Source organism: Pogonomyrmex barbatus, unplaced genomic scaffold (assembly GCF_055798465.1).
Source record: "Pogonomyrmex barbatus isolate J1 unplaced genomic scaffold, ASM5579846v1 scaffold2, whole genome shotgun sequence".
Taxonomy (NCBI): domain Eukaryota; kingdom Metazoa; phylum Arthropoda; class Insecta; order Hymenoptera; family Formicidae; genus Pogonomyrmex; species Pogonomyrmex barbatus.
This window is the reverse complement of record NW_028297116.1, coordinates 13,890,515-13,909,782: the sequence shown is the minus strand read 5'-3', so window position 1 is coordinate 13,909,782 and position 19,268 is coordinate 13,890,515. Positions and strand designations below refer to the sequence as shown.

The following is a 19,268-nucleotide window of genomic DNA, read 5'->3' as shown; positions in this document are numbered from 1 at the left end:
GGCGTCGTAAGAGGGCTCGAAGTGCATCCATAAAACATGGTCGGTCCCGATGGAGGAGGACAGAAGACGAAGGAGGAAGCCGAGAGTAAAGAAACCGGGGATTTTCCCGCAGCATGTTTTTCCGCGGAAGGGAAACTCTTAGACGGCGAGGGATCGTTTTCACGAAGGGTGCGAGGACGGGTTCGGTGGCGTGTGAGGAGAAAGAAAGCAAAAGCAGTCTTTGAAAAACGATGCGTTGCGCGGATGTGCCTCGCTTTGCTGCGGAGGTGAAATGACCTCGGTCAATGTCGGAGGTCGTTGCCCGACGTCGCGCTCGAAACAAGTATCGCTTTTCCTTATGTAAACGCAATTAAAAGTCGCCGCGTGACAACGTGAAAATTCATGACTTCGTATCTTCACATATTTTCAAATTGTAATTCCGTAGTTTGTTTCAGTAAAAATATGAATTGACTAAAAATTGAAATTTACTCGCCTCTAGAAGTTAAATTCAATTAATTTTTTCTGATGACTTTATACTCAATAAAGCCAGTTTCTATTATTAACAATAAAATAATAATAATAATAATAATAATAGTCGAATTGCAAATATTTATATCTAATGTATATGTCACGCTTATATAAGAAAAGTATGTAATATTTCAATAGTTTAATAATTTATTAAGAATTATCAGGAATTAAAAAGTTAAATGCACTTTTATAACTTATTACAAACATATGCGACAACAAGCTTTCTTTCAACTACAATGAAAAATGTATCCAACATGATTCATTCCGTCGGAATGTATGAGCATACGTTGCTGAAAAGCAACTTCATCATCAGACTAACAAGGTGTCCAAATATTGATACAACACTTTGCGTACAAGGCGCTGTTTTATCATAGACGGCATATTCATTATCTTCGAACATTAGATTATTTAACATTACAGCTAACATTGCAGCTATTTAACATTGCAGCTCAAAATAGCAAAAGAATAGTCTGCTATTAATAATAGATATTATTTTTTTAAAAACAAGCTCTTTCATTTATTTTTCAATAGTGGAAATGGGTTTTAAAAATGTTATGTTTTGCAATAAGTGAATGAACTTTCTCATCTGCTGTCGCTTCATCAATTCGTCGACAATTGATATAATTAGTTTGTCGACAAAAATATACCCCAAGAAGGAAGTTCAACGACATTATTTCATTCTCGTATCAATGTCGCGTTTCTTTCTCCCCCGTCCACGCTTCGCTTCCCATTAATTTGCGCCACGTTTCTTTCGTGTAATTGAACCGCATACCGATTCACAAGTGCTTTTAGGCACGAGTGCCTCTTCGCATTTTTGAGTGGATCAATCTCTTTTTGTTTGACGAACGTTGAATGGTCCAGTCAATGCCCGCTGCATTCTCGGCGAACAATATCGTTGTAATGAAGCATCGATTTCCGAAATTAACGTTGAAATGGATATCTACAGGATTAATTTATCTATCGGCTATCATTTCGTGTGGATGCAGTTTCACGATTTGCGTGTATATTATTTGCGTAATCTTCCTTGGGGAAATTAACTTGTAATTAATTACGATCGAACCGATAGTCAATGTGTTAGACACCAAAGAATTTTATTTATTTAAAAATCGTTAATTGTCATGTACAGCCGAGTAGATTGTGCACTTCATTATAAAATTGTATTATAACACAATATATAACATGTATATGTAGTCTGCTGTATATACAGAATCCATGCGTCAGCGCTTTCGATTAAGATTATCTGTCGCGAAGTGACGAACGATCGCGTCGAATCGATCCTTCATCTCGCTTCTACATCCTAGCCAGACAATTCGCGAAGGGAATTTCTGCGTCACATAAATGATTGGCACCGATGAGAAATCCGGATCCCTAGGCGCTTCTTCGCTTTCGCGAGAGGTCTGTCTTGCGGATTCACGAGCTAGACGCGCCAGGAATTGCATTTAGCAGCGCCGAAGTATCGCGAATAAATCTGCTGGAGCATCAATTATCCTCATCCGCGCTCGTCCTGCCGAGCCTCGTTTGGAACTTATTCCGAGAAAGAAAAAAGGAAATATTTCCAATTATGCAAATGACGAGTCAAACGGGGGGGGGGGAAATCGACGATCCACTTTGCGCGTAAGACGAGTCTACCATTTGCTGAGCGGAAACTTCGATCAAAAGAGAAGACGGCTCGTTTTTTTATTGCTAACTATGACACTCTGTTAAAATGCTATTAATAAAAATCATGCTTGTGACAGACTTTCCTTATAAACCGCAAAGAGTTTTATTGGACTTTGTACTCATGTCGCAAAGTGATTTACCACTAATTCATTTTTTTAAGTCTTAGATTAATACGATGTATTATATAATAATTTTGTTTTAATGTCAGAAGAAGGGTCTCGATGTGCAGAGAAAAATATATTTAATATATATTTATTTAGATTTAATAAATTTGTTTGAATTTAAAAAAAATTATTTTTTGGAATAATCCAATCGATTCATTGCTTGAATCAACGAATACAACTGTTTTTCAAATAATAAATACTTTTATAATATTTTAATTATTATAAATAATAAAATACTACACGAAAGAAAACTTTTTTTAGAAAAACTGTCGCATTTAATTTCAACAATTTTATTATATAATTCAAACAATTTCATTATGATTAATGTAAATTAATGTAATGTAAATTCTATTAATTGTTACTATTTTATTTTAAGTGAAACATTATATTTGTTTGAATAAAGATGTAAAGAAATCTTTCTGTGTAACAAAACACACTTTGTTTTTACCCAAAAAGTGCGTTTTGCACTTTTTCTCCAATCAAAATTCATTCAGGCTAATTATCATAATTTCTCGCTCTCAGAAATATCGCATAGGCAATGAAAAATAAATATTACTTGAAGTTGGCAGTCTATATGAGTGGAATATTACGATAGCCGAGGGTTAAGCTAAGCATTAATTACTCGAGCATTAATTACTCCTTCTCATATCTGCAAGAAGGCAGAAAATGGAGATGCACATCGAAGGCTTTCAGTTCAAGCACTCGGTGCACGAAGCGAAGCGACCTTACGAACGTGTCGATTATCACTCGACGCCCGTGACGTCAAGCTAAATTCGATTTGCTCGAGCGCGCGTCGATCGTTAATTAGAAAATAGTGTTCAATTAAGAGAGTTATTATCCTATCCGTACGCTTGCGTGCAAATCGCAGCGAGCTCCTCTTTCTTCTCTGTTTTCTTCTCGCTTCGAGCTCCTTAAAATAGCCGGAGAATTTTCACGGACTGTATCCACGCGATCGCGTTCACGCACGTGCGTCGTTGCGGACGCGTACTTTGCGTAGAAAGAACATTCTGGATGGAATTACGAGAGACATAAAGTGAGCTTAAATTTAAACCTCGCCTTGTCTGTGCTCTATGTCTAATTTTCATTTCTAGTAATTAGAATAGGCCTTATAATGAAATCTTTGAAGAAGAAAAGCTCGTGGATCCTGAATCGTTTTCACATTTTTATTGTTTTTAAAAATAATCAATTTGAATGTTTCTAAAGATCTGTCAATATAAAATTTTAAACCTTAAAATAAAAGTATCAATATCAAATTAGGTTTCAATAGTTGATAATGTATTTATAAGATTAACAATTGAAGAGACTTTAGAATTTTTAAATGAAAAAATAAAACGGAAAAATAAAAACTTGCTTACAAAACGCAAGATATACATAATATTATCAAATTACATAAATCTTTATTTAAATTTATTATGTATTTTTATATTTAAGATATTAAATATTTACATATAAATATATCAAACATTTGTTAAAATAAAAAAGATTTTTCTTTGGATTTACTATTAACCGAGAATCACATGTTATTAATGTTAGAATAATGTAAGGCATAAGTAAAAAGAAGCAATTTATATTCTTCGTCTTTTTTAACTCTATCAATTAAAAAAATAGAATCTAAATTAAAACAACATTAAAATTAATCTACATTTGTAGAAATGGACATATAATAAATGTTGGTTATATCATATCTGACTATCTTATAAGACATCACTTTAAATATTTCGACCTTCGATCTTACATTTTGCACAGGGACAGAAAATTAATGTCACATTTATTTTAATAATACTTTACTATTCCAAGTATTATTAACAGTTACAAATAGAATTCTACTTCTAGATGGGATATCTTATATATAAGAGTTCGGGGACTGCTTCTTTTGCAGTGGATTTACTTTTGGAATTGTATTATCCGGGAGAGCGCGAACGCAGTCCCGACTACCAAAAATTTTACGTCCGAGATATCCACATTAGGGATATTCGCAAGGGTCAGCTCAAGCCGTAGTGCAATGGAAGAGCCTCGCCCTGGAGGAACCGCCTTCGTGATCACGGTAACCTCTACGCCAGGTAAGTATGCTTTTCAGCCGACCCTAAGCATTCTTATAGGTTTAGAGGCCGAGTTTTAAATACGAGAAAGACTTGTGTGTCTTGCGCGACGTAGTGTAAAGTATTCGAACTAATTCGGTAATGTCAGCCATAGGAACAGCCTCGAAGGGATGTCATGGAACATTGTCATACGGGGTGAATGATCAGAATGGTAACGGGTCTCGTTTGAGGGGATTATCAAACGGGTTTTTCGAGACTATTCATACGACTACTTAACGGGATCTTTACCTACCTCGTTATATTAATATATACATAAATATATAAATATAATAATATATAATAACAAAAAATATATAATTACATCTATATAATTTATATATACATATTTTAAATTACATTTGTAATTATATTTTTTTATATTATACACATTATATATTATTACTTTATTGTATATAGATATTATTATTATTAAAAAATGTATATATATATATATATATATACATTTTTTAATAATAATAATAATAATAATATATATATATATATATATATATCCTTATTATATAAAAATTTATTTCATTTATTTTTATATAATCTATTTTGTTTCATTGCAAGCAGAAGGATTAATCTCAGGAAGAGAATGACGTGGAAACCGGAGAGCTTCGAAAGAGCGAAAATAGCATTCGCGCGATCCGGAATGGACGAAGTCTGCAAAAAGGAACGACTCGGTAAAATATTCCGACCAGTGAATAAATCGCCGATGGCAAGGCCGCGGACTAACGGCCGCCAGTCTGGCGTCGATACTGCCGGTTGCAAGTTGCAATGCACATCAGATTCGTGCGGGGACACGTGGGTGAGGATGCATTCGATACGTAACACGAGTGTATCACCGCGGACTTTCCTGGAAGACCGACCACATTTCGTTAGCCTCTATCAGAAGGCTAAAATTATTCATGCAGCTGATGAGAAATTTAGGAAGACGTGGGACTATTTAACTCGGTAATTATTATCGCCAGATAACTAGCATGATAATAGATTTTCGTCACTCCGCGAAACAGTTGCATGTCAAATTATAAAGACACGAAAGAAAAAAAAAAAAAAAGACACTTGATAAAAATTTTTTGACATTTTTAATTGAAGTTAGGCGCAATGGTGCGATTGAAAATGTGCCCTTCTGTGTCATGTATGTTCAGGTTAAAATTTAATTTGATATAAAACTCGGACAAGTTTTTCTCGCGACTGTGATAAAAAAAGACTAAAATGTGTATAATAATATTTATAATTGAAACGAAAATAAAAAGATTGTAGTATTTAATTAATTTTTCTTAATATGAAAAGAAAGGGAATGTGTGAAAAATATAATGCAATATTAATTAATATGTAAAATGTTTTATAAAATGATAAATGATATTATTGAATCTATTACCTTATACCTTATTTTTCTCCAAAATTACAGCAAATTATTGATTAAGAAACATGCAAGCTTTAATCAAATGAATCGGAAATGTCGAGACAATGTCACAATCCAAAGTGCATCGGAAGTAAAAACAGATTGACGTAAGAAATTATATAGATAAATTGACGCAAGAATGTATATAATTACAAAATTGGTTGATTATGTAACATTGCATTTGATTTTCAGTATTTGTATGATTTACATATTTGTCTCTTTTTTAAGATACAAATAAAAAAACAGCTTCAGTTATCTTTCTTAATACAGATTAAACTCCTGTCTTGATTCTTATCCTTCTCATTATTCTTAACGTGAGATATTTCTTGCCTTGAATTTTTTTTTTAATGCTTATCGCTTAAGATATGTATATGTATATGATCTGCACATATGTGAAAATGTGTTGTATTGAACTCGAGTCCATTGGATTCGCTAAGTCTAAATGTCTATGCGGATCAGTCATCCCCGCGAGAACATGTTTCTCTCGAAGACTTGTCACGAATCGCAGCATCTCACGAGGATCTCGGATGACAGTTGCAATCGGACTCTTTATAAAATGCCACGTCACAGGATCTTCATGAAATGCCGCGTTTTATGATAAAGCTGTGGTATATACGCGGTTTAACGCTTCGCGCCGTTTACCTAGAAAGTATTTTCTTTACCGCTGATAGCAGTCATAAATACAAGAATAAAGAGGAAGATCCGAGACCGCCATCGACGTCACATCGAAATTCTTGGAACAATATCATCGTATCGCGAAATAAAAGGACGCAGAAACATACGAAGCTGAAGTCAAAGCGTTCCAGAGATGATTCGAAAAACTTGAGAGCATCGTCGAACGAGTTGAGAAATTACACCAAGTATTAAATATTTCTTGCCTGACGTTAACGAGATATTTTTTTCTAATTTTTCTAATTTTTCCAGTTTTTCTACTAAAAAATAATTGATAAGATTCTGCAATAAATTATAAAATTTAACTAGCATGTATGTTTAGATAGAATAAACATCTGATAAATATTAATATAAAAATATAAATCTGATTCAGTGAAATGTTATCTAATATATCTTAATCAATGTAAAATTACTTGCAGTAAAAAAGGCCAGACTTCGCGATCAATCTCTCAAAGTTCGACTTCGTCACGGAAGTTATGGTGAGAGGCATAGAATGATAAATTTCTAATGAAATATTCAGTAATACTGCTACTAAATCTTTTTTTTATGGGATAATCTCTACCTTGCTTTTCTTTGCGTTCCTGAGAATCCTTTCTTTCGCGTTATCTGCTTACTGACTCAACCAGATTCCTTTCTAAGCAAAAATAATAGTACATGATATTAAATACCTAGTATCCAGGTACATTATTACTTCGTACGTATTAATACCCAGTACCGTTAGGATAGTATTTATATCGTGAATAAACAATAAAACGAGATGTAGGAGTATTTTAAAAAATATTGCCAAGCAGAAGATGATTATTTCCAGTTCAAATTACAATAATGACTCATATTCATCCGTATGAAAAAGTTAAAGCTAAAGAATTTTTTAATGAGTCAAGGTATGACGATTTAACATGTTCGTCTGAATTCCATGCAGCACAACGAAGAGCGCGAAGCCGAAGCCGTTCAGACAAGTTTCTACCGGTTCTCGGGATTACAGGAAGCAAATATGTACCTGTCGAAAAGGTGATGGGAAAATGTGTTAAAAAAAAAAGGAGTGTTCTCCGGATTCGACACACGTTTAACATGCCGGAGTGTTCATCGTATTGTTCATCTGCGAATTTTTGGCAGAGCGTCGCGGTACTCGGAGCGGAAATTCGCACGAACACGCGAATTTGCAGAGTACGCCTGCGGGGAGGAGGAGCGAGAGGCGAAGGAAAAGATCACGTCGACGACGTAAAAAGACTTCGGCGAGAGAAAGCGATCGGCCAAGGCGCAATTGTTTCGCGACGCTTTGCGTCTGTGTGCGAGGTCGCCGCTCGGATGAGTTAAGAGCTTGCATGTCGTCTCATGAGATTTCTTCACCTCGCGAATGCAGTTCTGTTAAAGTTAATCGTTAATCTATGACTAATGATATAAAAATCGCATTACATGTTACAAGTGATAATTTAATAATTATTCCTTTGCCTATTGGAATAACACCTTATCGCACATTTGACTTTGTCATTTGTCTCTTTCGATACACTTTCTTTTAATTAGCCTTTAATTAAAAATTGAAATAAAAAAAAAAAAAGAAAATTTTATTCATTTATTTCATTGAAAAATATATCAAGATGCTCGCTAAAATAATATGAAGGGAAGATATAAATTGAACATTTTAAAATACCAGGATGCTACATTACTGTGAATCATCGAACACTTTTTACAGGATAGAAAAAAAGGGAAGAAACTAACACGCAGAACCACATTAAAGAATGATACACAAGTGGATGGATATACTGCAGATCCATCGACCAGCAGGAGAAAATCTGTATTTAAATATTTGCAAGAATTATCGTCAGTAAAACTAAAGTTAGTATTTAAGTTTATATTTTTTTGTATAAAAAATGTTTCATTAACGACTTCTTTTTAATTATCAAACTTTGCAGGGCAGAACAGAACATGATTGTCAAAGGATTCAATACCCTTCGTAGAGGAATTAATAGATTTGGTGCTTACGCTATTAGACTGGTAACGAGATAACAATACTTTTAATAACTTCGAATTCGTACTCCAAATAATTTTTTTGAAATTCTCATATATTATTTTTACGTTTTATAATGCTAATATAAAATTATCTAAACTTTGTTCGTCTAAAATATAAATTTTCTAACGAAATTATTATCTTCAATATATATATATCTATATATGTGTCAACTAAATAAAAATAAGAATATTTTTGAATTTTTTTTTAATAAAACATTGACATTTTAATTGAAAAGAATTATAAAAACAGTTTTATTATTGTCCACCTTACTGTTTCTTATATATAATGTTATCATATTTTTGTATACCCCCCCCATAAACACACATACATACACCCACACTCACATATATCCACCCACCCACCCACCCACCCACCCACACACCCACATCCACACCCCCTCCCCCCCATACACACACATACACACCACACACATATACCTCCCCCCTCCACACACACACACACACACACACACGTGTTGTAATTGAGTATATTTATATGTGCAAAATAAAATATTTAAAGGAAGAAGAAAAATTAAGTGTGTGTGTGTGTGTGTGTGTGTGTGTGTGTACACATATATATAACAATTTTTATTATTTTCCATGCTGTTTAAACTGGTTGCAAGATTGAAAATATGATATTTTTAAATACTATTTCGACAATTTATTTGATAATATTAAAGAATTCACAAATGTATGCGTGTAAGATAAGATTCTTGAGTGGAATTACACTAAAATGTATCTCAATTTCGATACATCGAGGAAACTATAACCTGAGCTGAATTGAGAGTTGTTAATTGAGTATATTTATATGTGTTACATATCAATATTGCTAACACATTACATGAAAGTAACAATGTCTGTTTTTTTTACGTGTTGTCTTTCTAACAATTCGAGACAAATATGATATATAAAATTCATCGCAACTGTTTTAATGTAATCTACATTATTTATTACGACGTCCATTTATAAATACAGCATTCCACATACATTGCCATAGGCAGTGGTCATGAATGAGGTCAATCAATGACATTATGTTACCATTTTGTTATAATACCTAAAACATGTATTCCTTCATACTCACTCGTAACTTTCATCTAATCATTATCAGAATGACGCGTATATTTCACACTACACATACAAACGTATCGCGTTCCATTGAAATGAAATAAAAAAATATTCTATAAACTCTTCTGTTCTATATGGGTATAATTTTTCCAAGAAGCGTCAAAAGCTTCAAACAATCTGCTTCGATGCGAAGTTCTGTGCGGTCGTCAGGCCGAGACAAAAGCTCGCTGAGAGTAAATTAAGCTATTATATTACGTACGCGTGAGAAATTAGTCTCAAAACACTGGAATAATCGAAGAAATCTCTCTCTTCGAAGAAATCATCGATCGCAGCTTAGTCAGTCACGTTGTCGAATTGATCGAAACAACACTTTCTTTGTCTATTATTCAATCAAAATGTAGCGCGGAACTCGAATGAATTAGACTAAACGCGTGCAGCAAGCGCTCGAGTTTGGCAAATCGGCGAGTAAATATCCTTCTACCACAATATTAATATATTTTAGCATTTCAAAAGAAAAGACATGTATAGACGAGAAAATGTGCGAATTCACCGCGTACTACGTCTGCTAGAATTCCGTAATTGTTTTTCAATTTCAAATTGTCGCAGATCTGCTCTTTGAAGGAAATCTTGCCGTTCTAAATATCCGTCCTTGCCTTTGTTATGAGTATTAAGTTCTTCTTCGATGTTTTCCTCCTTCTTGAAGTTATCCCAATCTAGTTTAGATTTTTCTAACGTGCTAATTTTAGCCTTTTTCCCGATTTGTCCCAGAACCGAAGAGATGCCGCCTAATCCAATGCCGCGTCTAATACCGCTCCGCCCTCTGGTCGTGGGAGCTGCAGACTCTGATGGCTTCGTGGCGGAATTCTCGGCCGCAGAAAATGATAATCTTGCCTCTGCGGAATCTATTGATACTTCCTTCTCGACCTTTACTTCCTCACCAGCAAATTCAAAAACCTTAGTTATCTTAATTTTTTCTTGAACTTTTGGTTTTTGTATCGGTGGAGATCTCTCGTTCGATCTATTGATTGAATTCTGAGGTTTTGACTTTGATACTACAGCTGTAAGCAAATATAAAAATATATTATATGTTTTTAAATCTTTTTAAAGATTGTATATTAACTTATACGTATTAGCTATTTAAGTGGAATTATACATTTCTAATTGTATTTTCTAATATAAATAAGTTCATATATTATTAAATATATCTTTTTAAAGATTATATTATAAGAAATCTAAATATACAATAGAAAATGTATATTGAAATGTATATTGAAAATGTATATATCATTGTACTTTGTTTAAAATAAATGACTTTTAAGTATTGCTTTTCATATTTTTTTAGTATAAAAAAGTGTTTATTACATATCATGTAACTATATATATTATATGTTCAGTTGTAATAATATATTCAACAGGTTTTACCTGTATCCTTCATAAAGTCGGCCCAAAGAGAATCTGCTCTCCTTTTTTCTTCTTCTTCAGTAAGTTCTTTTTTCTCTTTGCATTCTTCCTCCTCTTTACTTTCATCTTCTGATACTTTTGACTTTTCTAATATCTTTTTGCACTTGATTTTTTTATTCTTTCGATTCTTAGATCTCTTTATACGCTTCTTTTGCCCAGATTCTCTCTTGTTTTCATCATTTTCATCTTCTGGACCACTTTCAACATCACCTTCAGATTCTACTTCAGATACTGGATCACTATCAGCACCATCAGGAACATAATCTTCGTCATCTTCATCAGAATCTGAAGGTAATTGATGTTCTTCTGACATGTTTAAATATAGATTAGTATAGAAAGTACCTAGAAATAAATAAAGCATATATTAAAAATATATCATATTATATTTATTATAGAGTAAAATAAAGCTTTTAAATAATTTATTATTTACAAATATAATTATACAATTATAATATAATTAACTATAATATAATTCTATATATATAATTATTCTTTATATTTTTCCTGCAATTAATATTTTTTACAAAATAATGTGTTATATCAATAAAGTTGTCTATTATTCGTAAAATAAACAGATATGTAGAATTTTTAAATCATTTTAACTATTTTTCATTCATAATTCTAAAATTATCATAAAACACTAATACTACAAGTAACAATTATTATTCAATTAATAATCAAAATGTAAACACTTTAAATAGCTTAGTTGTTATTAAAATTGCATTGTTATTACAAATTTTTTATAAATAAATAACTCTAATATTGATCCTTCTTTGTTCAACAATATTCAAACAAAGAAAAAAAGATGAAACGAAGATAAAAAGATCTTCAAAAAAAAATTCCACAAATTAAAAATTCAATCGAATCGCCGCGCTTCTCTCCGCGTATTATTACCATCGCAAAACTTAACCTCTTAAATTAAGCGAAGCAGATCGATTTCGCAGCGAGACCGAGCGCGATATCTAATGCTGCGATTTCGTGACTCACGTTCTTTTGAACGGCGTGCCGTCGCCAAAAATTCCGCGAGCAGACGTCAGTTCGCCTTCCGGAAATGTCGTTACGTCGAGTCGCGGCGGCGGATCCGACGTTTTCGTCACCGCGCTCATGAATCGTCGTCAGCGCGAGCCTAAATCGATCTTGCACGTAACAGGCACGGGCGTGGAACACCGGCTGGCCAGAAAATCCGTAAAGAGCACCTGGGAAAAACGGGCCACGGGCCACGGGTACCTCGCGACACGCTCGACTCGATTCGACTCCGTTCGACTCGCGCATATGCGCCTGGCATACGCACGCATCGCAGTTATCGCACTGCCTCGGCACAACCAGCGCCATCTTACGACGGATCGGGGAGTTACGGCGCGAATCGCGCCGATGCTACGAGCTGAATATAGCAGTATAATTGGATTTCTTCGAATTGCAAACAGAATCGAATTTGATTGGATTGAATTCAGTGATTTTTTTTTATCCAAAAAGACAATTATAATTTTATATGTTATATACTTTTGTGTGTTTGTATTTTTAATGTATATATATATATATATATATATATAATTTATTGTTTCTTTATATTTTTTATATACATTACGTATAAAATTATAACATTTTTTTAAATTTTTACAAGATATAAATTGTAAGGTGTTGACTTAAAATAAAATTACTATTAGCATATTTTTACATGTATTTAATTTTTGTTTAATTTGTTTCTATAATTTATATGTAAATTAAATTTTAATAAATAAATAGCATATTTTTAGAATAAGTAACTGTTATAATTCGATATTGCAAATTAATGTTTATATTGCCTTTATATTGTTTCCAACTAAATCTAAACTAAGTTACTTCAAGAAATTGTAATTATTAACTCGAGAACAGAAAATAAATTAGTATTGTCATAATTAGAAAAAAATGTAATCTCCTACATGTTTGCTGAAAAGGGTCGATATTGAATCTATCAAAAAATCTGTCTACAATGTTTCTCTTTTGAACTGAAAACGATGTGTTAAGTATCCAGCTCATGTTTATGATTTGTTACAAATCTTTTCAAATGACACCACGAGACATGTTCGTAGTTGAAAAAAGAGGTTGGAGAGTGTCGTATTGCATCTTTCACGAATTTGTCGAGCAATAACTTAGCGCCTTCTTCAGTATTCTAAGTAGGATTAACGGGGGCTACCGCAAACCTCATATTACAGGATCCATTTCGAATCCTAATTTCGACAAAACGGATGACAGGGATTTTCGATGGATATGAATCAGCCGACCCTTCCTCTCGAAGCAAAAGTCTGAATGGCCGAAAGCAAGGAGGAAGGGGTGGTTAGGAGCATGTGTGGCTTGTATGTCACAGGGAAATACAGTCGCATAAATTCAAAGTCATTGTTAGTTATTAATTCATTAACTATTGACGTATTAATTAAATTAATTAAATTAAATTCTACCGTGGTTCTTCAAAAATTATTCTCTATGTAACATAATTTGATATGCAACTATGCGAAGCGTCAATGATTACATATATCTCTAGCTTTAAACATTGCTTTTGAGCGAAATAACATTGAAAATTCATAAAGGAAACCTACAAGTGAAATCTACGCAAAATATTAACGTAACTGAGCACGGAGTATTATGTACTTTGTGAGAATATTTGAAGAGGATACTCTTTGTTAAGTTGAGCAATATAAAGCAGTATGAAAAGCGCTGTTCAGAGATTATCTTAAAGAACGAAGTACAATGATTATAAATGATCACGATTACGATAAGAAGCTAAATTATAGAATATACGATAAGAAGCTAAATTATATATATTATATATATATATCTACCAAAACGTTATCCTATCTATAACTCTGCTTATGATATAATTTTTTAAATATATATTTTATATATATCTAAATATGTATTTAAAAATTTTTAACATCACATGAATCGGAGAACAAAATCGATAAAATTCTATTTAGAGACATATAGTACTTAGACATATTCAAATTTATTTTTATATTATTTTATGGTTGCCATATCGAAATTAAAGCCACAAAATTCAATTAACGAATCGAAGAATCGTTATCTGTGTAAAAATAAAAAAAATCCATGCGACAATTTCACAGAGTTAATTTTAAAAAAACGGGAGTTATTAATACGAGAGTAAGTTTTAATTTCTTCCTCTTTGTATTTTCACAGGAAAAAGAGAAAGAGAGAGGGAGAAAGAGAAAGAAGAAAAGAAGAAAACCGGGAAGGATGTGCCAGATGGCCAGGAACATTACGGCGCTGCCGCGGATTGGATCCCACAGCATCTCGGAAAACGAAATGAGGCGAATGAGACTAGAGACTGATTCGAAAGCTCCGCCTGATTTTCGGGACGTCCCAAATCTTCGCATCCCTCCAACCAATATATTTTCTTATCTCTATCTCATTCTCTTTCCGTCCGCGTTGCTCCTCCCGGTTCACTCTTCGGTTCTGCTTCGGAGAACATTGACTAACAATTAGTTGCACGTCGCAGACGTGATCTGTCGCGATATTCTATCCTGCCGACAGACACTCGTGTGATCGCGAATAAAAGAGGAATCATTGATCACAGGTATCGATCAAACTGTTACTATTAATTGCGCCGTCTGGATATAAGTGTCAGCGACAATGACCTAGTGCAGCTATTGAGGAAGGAAAGATCTTTTTTTAGTACTCTTCGCGCGCAAAGTGATATCTTGTAGTTTTATGCTTTGGCGTCTATTGAATTTAATATGATTGAGTAATTAAACATATATATAAAAAATTAAATAGCGAATTATTGCGTATGAGACATTAATTCAATTTCAAGCTTTGTTATTGGTGCTCTTTTATTATCCGAAGCTTTATATTATTATAAGTATTTCTTGTTACAGACATACATCAAAAAAAGAAACTTTTATAGAATGAAGCTTTGTGCCCTTGAAAATTGTTGTGTGTGTGTGTGTGTGTGTGTGTGTGTGTGTGTGTGTGTCTGTGTGTGTGTGTGTGTGTGTGCAAAGTGCAAATTTAAAAAAATACAAATAAATAATAGGCTTAAATTAAAAATATAATAATAGATTAAATAAATAATAGGTTTAAATTAAAAATAAAAATATAATGATACAAAAGGCTAATAAGTCAAGCTGGATGATAATTGTCTTCCATATATAATAAATAATATAATAATATAATAATATAATAATATATAATAAACAAATTACATAAATAAATAAATATCTTAAGAGTGAGACTCGGAAGATGTAAAATCTAAATATAAAATGAACTGGACTGTATGAGCCAAGCTAGGTATCGATCGCTGTTTATATATTGAAATTAAATAATATAAATAATAACAAGTTGCATTTACGTTACAAACGTTTCGACCTTTAATATGGTCTTCATCAGTATATAAACAGCGATCGATACCTAACTTGGCTCGTATAGTTCATTTTACACTTAGATTTTAAGTAAATATTATCGCAAACATTCCCACTCGTAATGTTTCTGATTTAACAAATCATCTTCAGTGTATTAATCAGTGTATTAATATAAATTAAAAATCAAATTGGCGGATAAAAAAGAAGAAAAAATGTTTAGTCTTGTTAATGAAAGTAATGATAATCACCGCAAGATTGTCTAATTTGTTTAAAAGCACTGTCGTTAAATCGCAAAAGTATCGAGTGAGATTTTAGATGGTTTTCTATTTTATGTTACATCAAGTATAATTAAGTATAATCAAGTATAATTAAGAGGCAAGTCGCAGATATGCGTTTTGAAATATGAAGATTTAAACGATGATCAGAATTATTATTTCTAAGAATGTGCATCTTAATTTTAAGTTGACAACAAAAACATTTCTATAAATAATTCTTTTCCTCTTATCCAATTTTTTTTTCTTTAATCTTGTATAATATCTTGTTTAATACTTGTATCTATCTTGTATAATATTAAACGTGGAATGTCAATTCGCGATTTGCAGGCTTTTCCGAATAAATTCGAATTCTATGACTTAATGCATGAAAAATTATAAATTACTTTTTAGAAATTTACCTAAGAAGAAAAATAAAATCGAGTATAATAAAATAAAAGTTTAATTTTTTTATTACATAAAAATAGAATAGTGAAAAAGAAAGAAGCATATCCTATTTCATTCTTTGTATAATTAAATTTTAAGAGAATTCTTTCTATATTGTATTTTTATTGAATTAGATGCTTTAACTATTCATTGATTTTATATTATCGATAAACAATTGATTATGCGTTGTAAAATACATAGTCTTGCTGTGATAGTAGTTAATTCTATTTACTTTGCCTGAGTCTACATTTCAAATCTTCAATATTACAGAAAAATAATAAAAATATTAATATATTTTTATTTAGTGGTTAATTTTAGATTTCCTTAGCTACGCAAAAAAAATGTGAATGATAATTTCATCTTTTTGAAAAAATAAAATAATATAAATATTTAATGCGTGTTAAAAAAAAAACATTCTTTGATTAAATGAATAGTTCTGAAAAAAACCTTTTTTTATTACGATAAATAATAACTCTATGTATCTCATAATTTGTAAAAAAAAAAAGTATTTCATTTTTGTGTAGTTATTTTTAAACAGTTATTTATTAATAAGCGTTAACGTTACAGGATGCCTCGAAAACGACGCGCTTCGACATCGTCACTGGAGGAATATCCTTCTGAGGAAAAGTATTTGAAGGATGACATGGATAGTCGCGCTCCGCGAAACGCTGCCAATGCCCGAGAACGCGCGAGAATGCGAATATTAAGCAAAGCATTTTGCAGATTGAAAACAACATTGCCATGGATACCTGCAGATAGCAAATTGAGCAAATTGGACACGTTACGTTTGGCCGCAACGTACATCGCTCATCTGCGAGCGGTGCTTCGGGATGACGGTGAAACTCATCCTGAGACCACCAAATCCTTGTCGCTAGCCTTGGTAAGTATCCATGTCTCATTAATATTAGAATTGATTGATTAGAATTGAAGTTTAAACAATTTTCTTCTTCTTCTTCTTCTTCTTCTAATATTTAAAAAGTCATGAAGGATTGATTATACTTTAGTTAATTTTAAGGTTTACTAAACCTAATAATAGAGAAACGATTATATACACTAATTTTACAAAATTGTACATTTTGACAAAAAAATTTTAATTAGCAATTGATTTGCTAATCAAAGAGTTATTAATTTAGAAAAGAAAAATTTAACGAAAGAAAATTCTAATGTCAAGCATATTACACAAAATTTCCATGGAAAGTCTTGATCGCATATTTGTTAATGTTACTGCAAAATATCCCATACATTCCAAATTAAATGGAATGTAAAATAGGATTTATCTGACTTTTTAACTGGGGTCTAAGTTATTTTTACACTATTTCTCGCTTTTATAATCAGACTTTTAACTTGATAACGATTCCGTAAAATAACACTGAAACCAGGTGGATCCACTCGGAGTCGCGAGGCGAGCGCCGTCTTCGCAGTCATCCACTCTGTTTATGTCTGTCCAGGTGGATCGAATCATTCCAAAACCTTCCACCCACCCTTTACCACCATTAATTCTAAGTTAGTTCCGTTGTTTGAAGAAGCCGTGCCGTTTTCCGCCGCGAAATAGTTGGACTTTCGTTCTCTTCTCGCGATGACCAAAGAACGTTCTATCTGTAAAAATTTTTCTACGCAAATATCGAATCTGAACAAATTGATATTAAAAGAATAATGGCTCTAAAATTTCATGTATATAAATGGACAATTTTACAATGCAATCGCGACCGTATCCAATGTTCATAATTTTATTAATTAACATTTTACGATTAATAAATTTTAATAATATTAATAAAGAAAATTATAAGGCTCATCGTAATTTAATGTACAATTAAGGCGTTTAAATTCGATTTCTATAATGAAGTAAGAATAATCTTAATTACAGTCGTGGCCTTTTGCTATTCAAAACAACAATGCTGCCGCGCTTGTGAACACCAGTTGCAACGTGTCTTCCTCTACGTCTTCGAGTTGTAATCAGTATCGAGGACAGCAAATGACTCACGATATTCAAAATTTCCATCATTCAGGGCATCAGGGTGCATCGACACGCCATAATCAGGAGCAACAGCTCTCTTATTTCTAACAAAAAAATTCTGACAATCCGATCAGAACTTGACTGCAGTGAGCGATATCTACAAAAAGTGACCACTAACGACTGGATTACACGACGAAGATGGTGCTGTCGTGTATTCACGCCTTATTTATTCCAAAGTGCCTTATTCTAATATTTATTGATTTAATTTTAATATATAATTACGATTGCATCTCAATTTATATGACAAGGAAACAATGTACATATTCATATTTTGACTATACGTATTTTTTGCATACCGAAAGAATTTAGCTGTAATTCAGCTGTTTAGAAATCTTAGTAAAATAAAATTATGTAAGATAAATAAAATCATTTCTGATACATTTTATAAAAAGAAAGAAAAAGTCAAGAATTAACTATATAAAATTCTCTATTTATTTTGATCGAATATTACGTGAAGAGATTTTACATATTCACGGAGAAACTGTTTCCTTGTCTCACATATTCAATTATTGCAATATCATGTAATATTGATATGTAATCACAATGAATACCAAAGTATGTTAACTAGTCCAATAAAAATATTTCTAAGATTTTCAAAAATTCTCTTTTTATTTAACGTAACATTATGTTAATTCAAATCGTTATTATAAAGTTGTATAGATAAATCTTGAATATTAATGTTAAAAGTAGAAATCCATCTGTAATGCTTCAGTTAGAATTTAGCTTCAATTTAGAAATACAATTTCTGGAAAAATTTTTCGAGAATAGAAATCGATATGCTGCTTCTAGAGATACAATAATTTAGAAGCTAATACTTTGATAACTGTTGATAAGCAACTTAATAATTTATTGCTTGCAAAATGACGATTTACAAAAGTAATATCTCCTGCGCATCCCCAAAATAATATCGTAATTTTATTGTATTCGATATATTACTCAAAGTAGAAAATGCTTCGATGCAATACGTTTAACAAATTAGTAATCATTAAACATGAAATGATTAATTATAAAGAATATCTTTAATATTTGGAATAAAAATGTTGTAATATAAATTACAATATAATTTTAATTATTTTATATTATATTTTACATATATCGTGCATGTGTACAACTTCGTAAAAAATAGCGGCGTCTCATGTTTTGTTGAAGGAACTCCGGCTAGCATCCGGAAACAGCAGAGAGG

The 19,268-nt window shown here is 32.2% G+C and overlaps 3 protein-coding genes and 1 non-coding gene across 7 annotated transcripts; 2 read left to right on the top strand and 2 right to left on the bottom strand.

Moving 5' to 3' along the window:
- Positions 1-4,235: 4,235 nt before the first annotated feature.
- Positions 4,236-4,398, bottom strand: LOC112552870 (U1 spliceosomal RNA). The gene has a single exon (XR_003096814.1). It is a non-coding gene; the product is annotated as a U1 spliceosomal RNA (small nuclear RNA).
- Positions 4,325-8,742, top strand: LOC105430531 (uncharacterized). 4 transcript variants are annotated; one of them, XM_089076509.1, is made up of 8 exons: positions 4,325-4,580; positions 4,985-5,365; positions 6,488-6,658; positions 6,908-6,967; positions 7,408-7,496; positions 7,602-7,858; positions 8,179-8,321; positions 8,399-8,742. In XM_089076509.1, exons 2-8 carry the CDS (start codon positions 5,007-5,009, stop codon positions 8,490-8,492), a joined length of 1,173 nt encoding a protein of 390 aa, XP_088932635.1. In that variant the 5' UTR covers positions 4,325-4,580; positions 4,985-5,006; the 3' UTR covers positions 8,493-8,742. The 4 variants fall into 4 exon arrangements, with proteins under 4 accessions (XP_088932635.1, XP_088932634.1, XP_025074905.2 ...); XM_089076508.1 differs by having other exon boundaries at positions 6,488-6,676; XM_025219120.2 differs by lacking the exon at positions 4,325-4,580 and adding an exon at positions 5,823-5,923 and having other exon boundaries at positions 5,225-5,365; positions 6,491-6,676.
- A 344-nt stretch (positions 8,743-9,086) lies between these two features.
- Positions 9,087-12,287, bottom strand: Yeti (yeti). Its single transcript, XM_011644147.3, has 3 exons — positions 12,009-12,287; positions 10,983-11,363; positions 9,087-10,618 (listed from the first exon to the last, which is right to left on the bottom strand). Exons 2-3 carry the CDS (start codon positions 11,332-11,334, stop codon positions 10,107-10,109), a joined length of 864 nt encoding a protein of 287 aa, XP_011642449.2. The 5' UTR covers positions 11,335-11,363; positions 12,009-12,287; the 3' UTR covers positions 9,087-10,106.
- On the top strand, positions 12,284-18,685 carry HLH54F (basic helix-loop-helix domain-containing transcription factor HLH54F). Its single transcript, XM_089076315.1, has 4 exons — positions 12,284-12,414; positions 14,193-14,589; positions 16,639-16,951; positions 17,936-18,685. The coding sequence occupies exons 3-4, from the start codon at positions 16,640-16,642 to the stop codon at positions 18,131-18,133; spliced, it is 510 nt and encodes a 169-aa protein (XP_088932441.1). The 5' UTR covers positions 12,284-12,414; positions 14,193-14,589; position 16,639; the 3' UTR covers positions 18,134-18,685.
- Positions 18,686-19,268: the final 583 nt, after the last annotated feature.

Excerpts from the sequence above, each read along its gene's own strand:
- LOC105430531 (XM_089076508.1), top strand. The coding sequence starts at position 5,007 with ATGACGTGGAAACCGGAGAGCTTCGAAAGAGCGAAAATAGCATTCGCG. Across the intron at positions 7,497-7,601 it reads AATATGTACCTGTCGAAAAG|AGCGTCGCGGTACTCGGAGC; the intron begins GTGATGGGAAAA and ends AATTTTTGGCAG. Across the intron at positions 7,859-8,178 it reads GCGAATGCAGTTCTGTTAAA|GATAGAAAAAAAGGGAAGAA; the intron begins GTTAATCGTTAA and ends CACTTTTTACAG.
- Yeti (XM_011644147.3), bottom strand. The coding sequence starts at position 11,334 with ATGTCAGAAGAACATCAATTACCTTCAGATTCTGATGAAGATGACGAA. Across the intron at positions 10,619-10,982 it reads CGACTTTATGAAGGATACAG|CTGTAGTATCAAAGTCAAAA; the intron begins GTAAAACCTGTT and ends ATTTGCTTACAG.
- HLH54F (XM_089076315.1), top strand. The coding sequence starts at position 16,640 with ATGCCTCGAAAACGACGCGCTTCGACATCGTCACTGGAGGAATATCCT. Across the intron at positions 16,952-17,935 it reads AATCCTTGTCGCTAGCCTTG|TCGTGGCCTTTTGCTATTCA; the intron begins GTAAGTATCCAT and ends TCTTAATTACAG.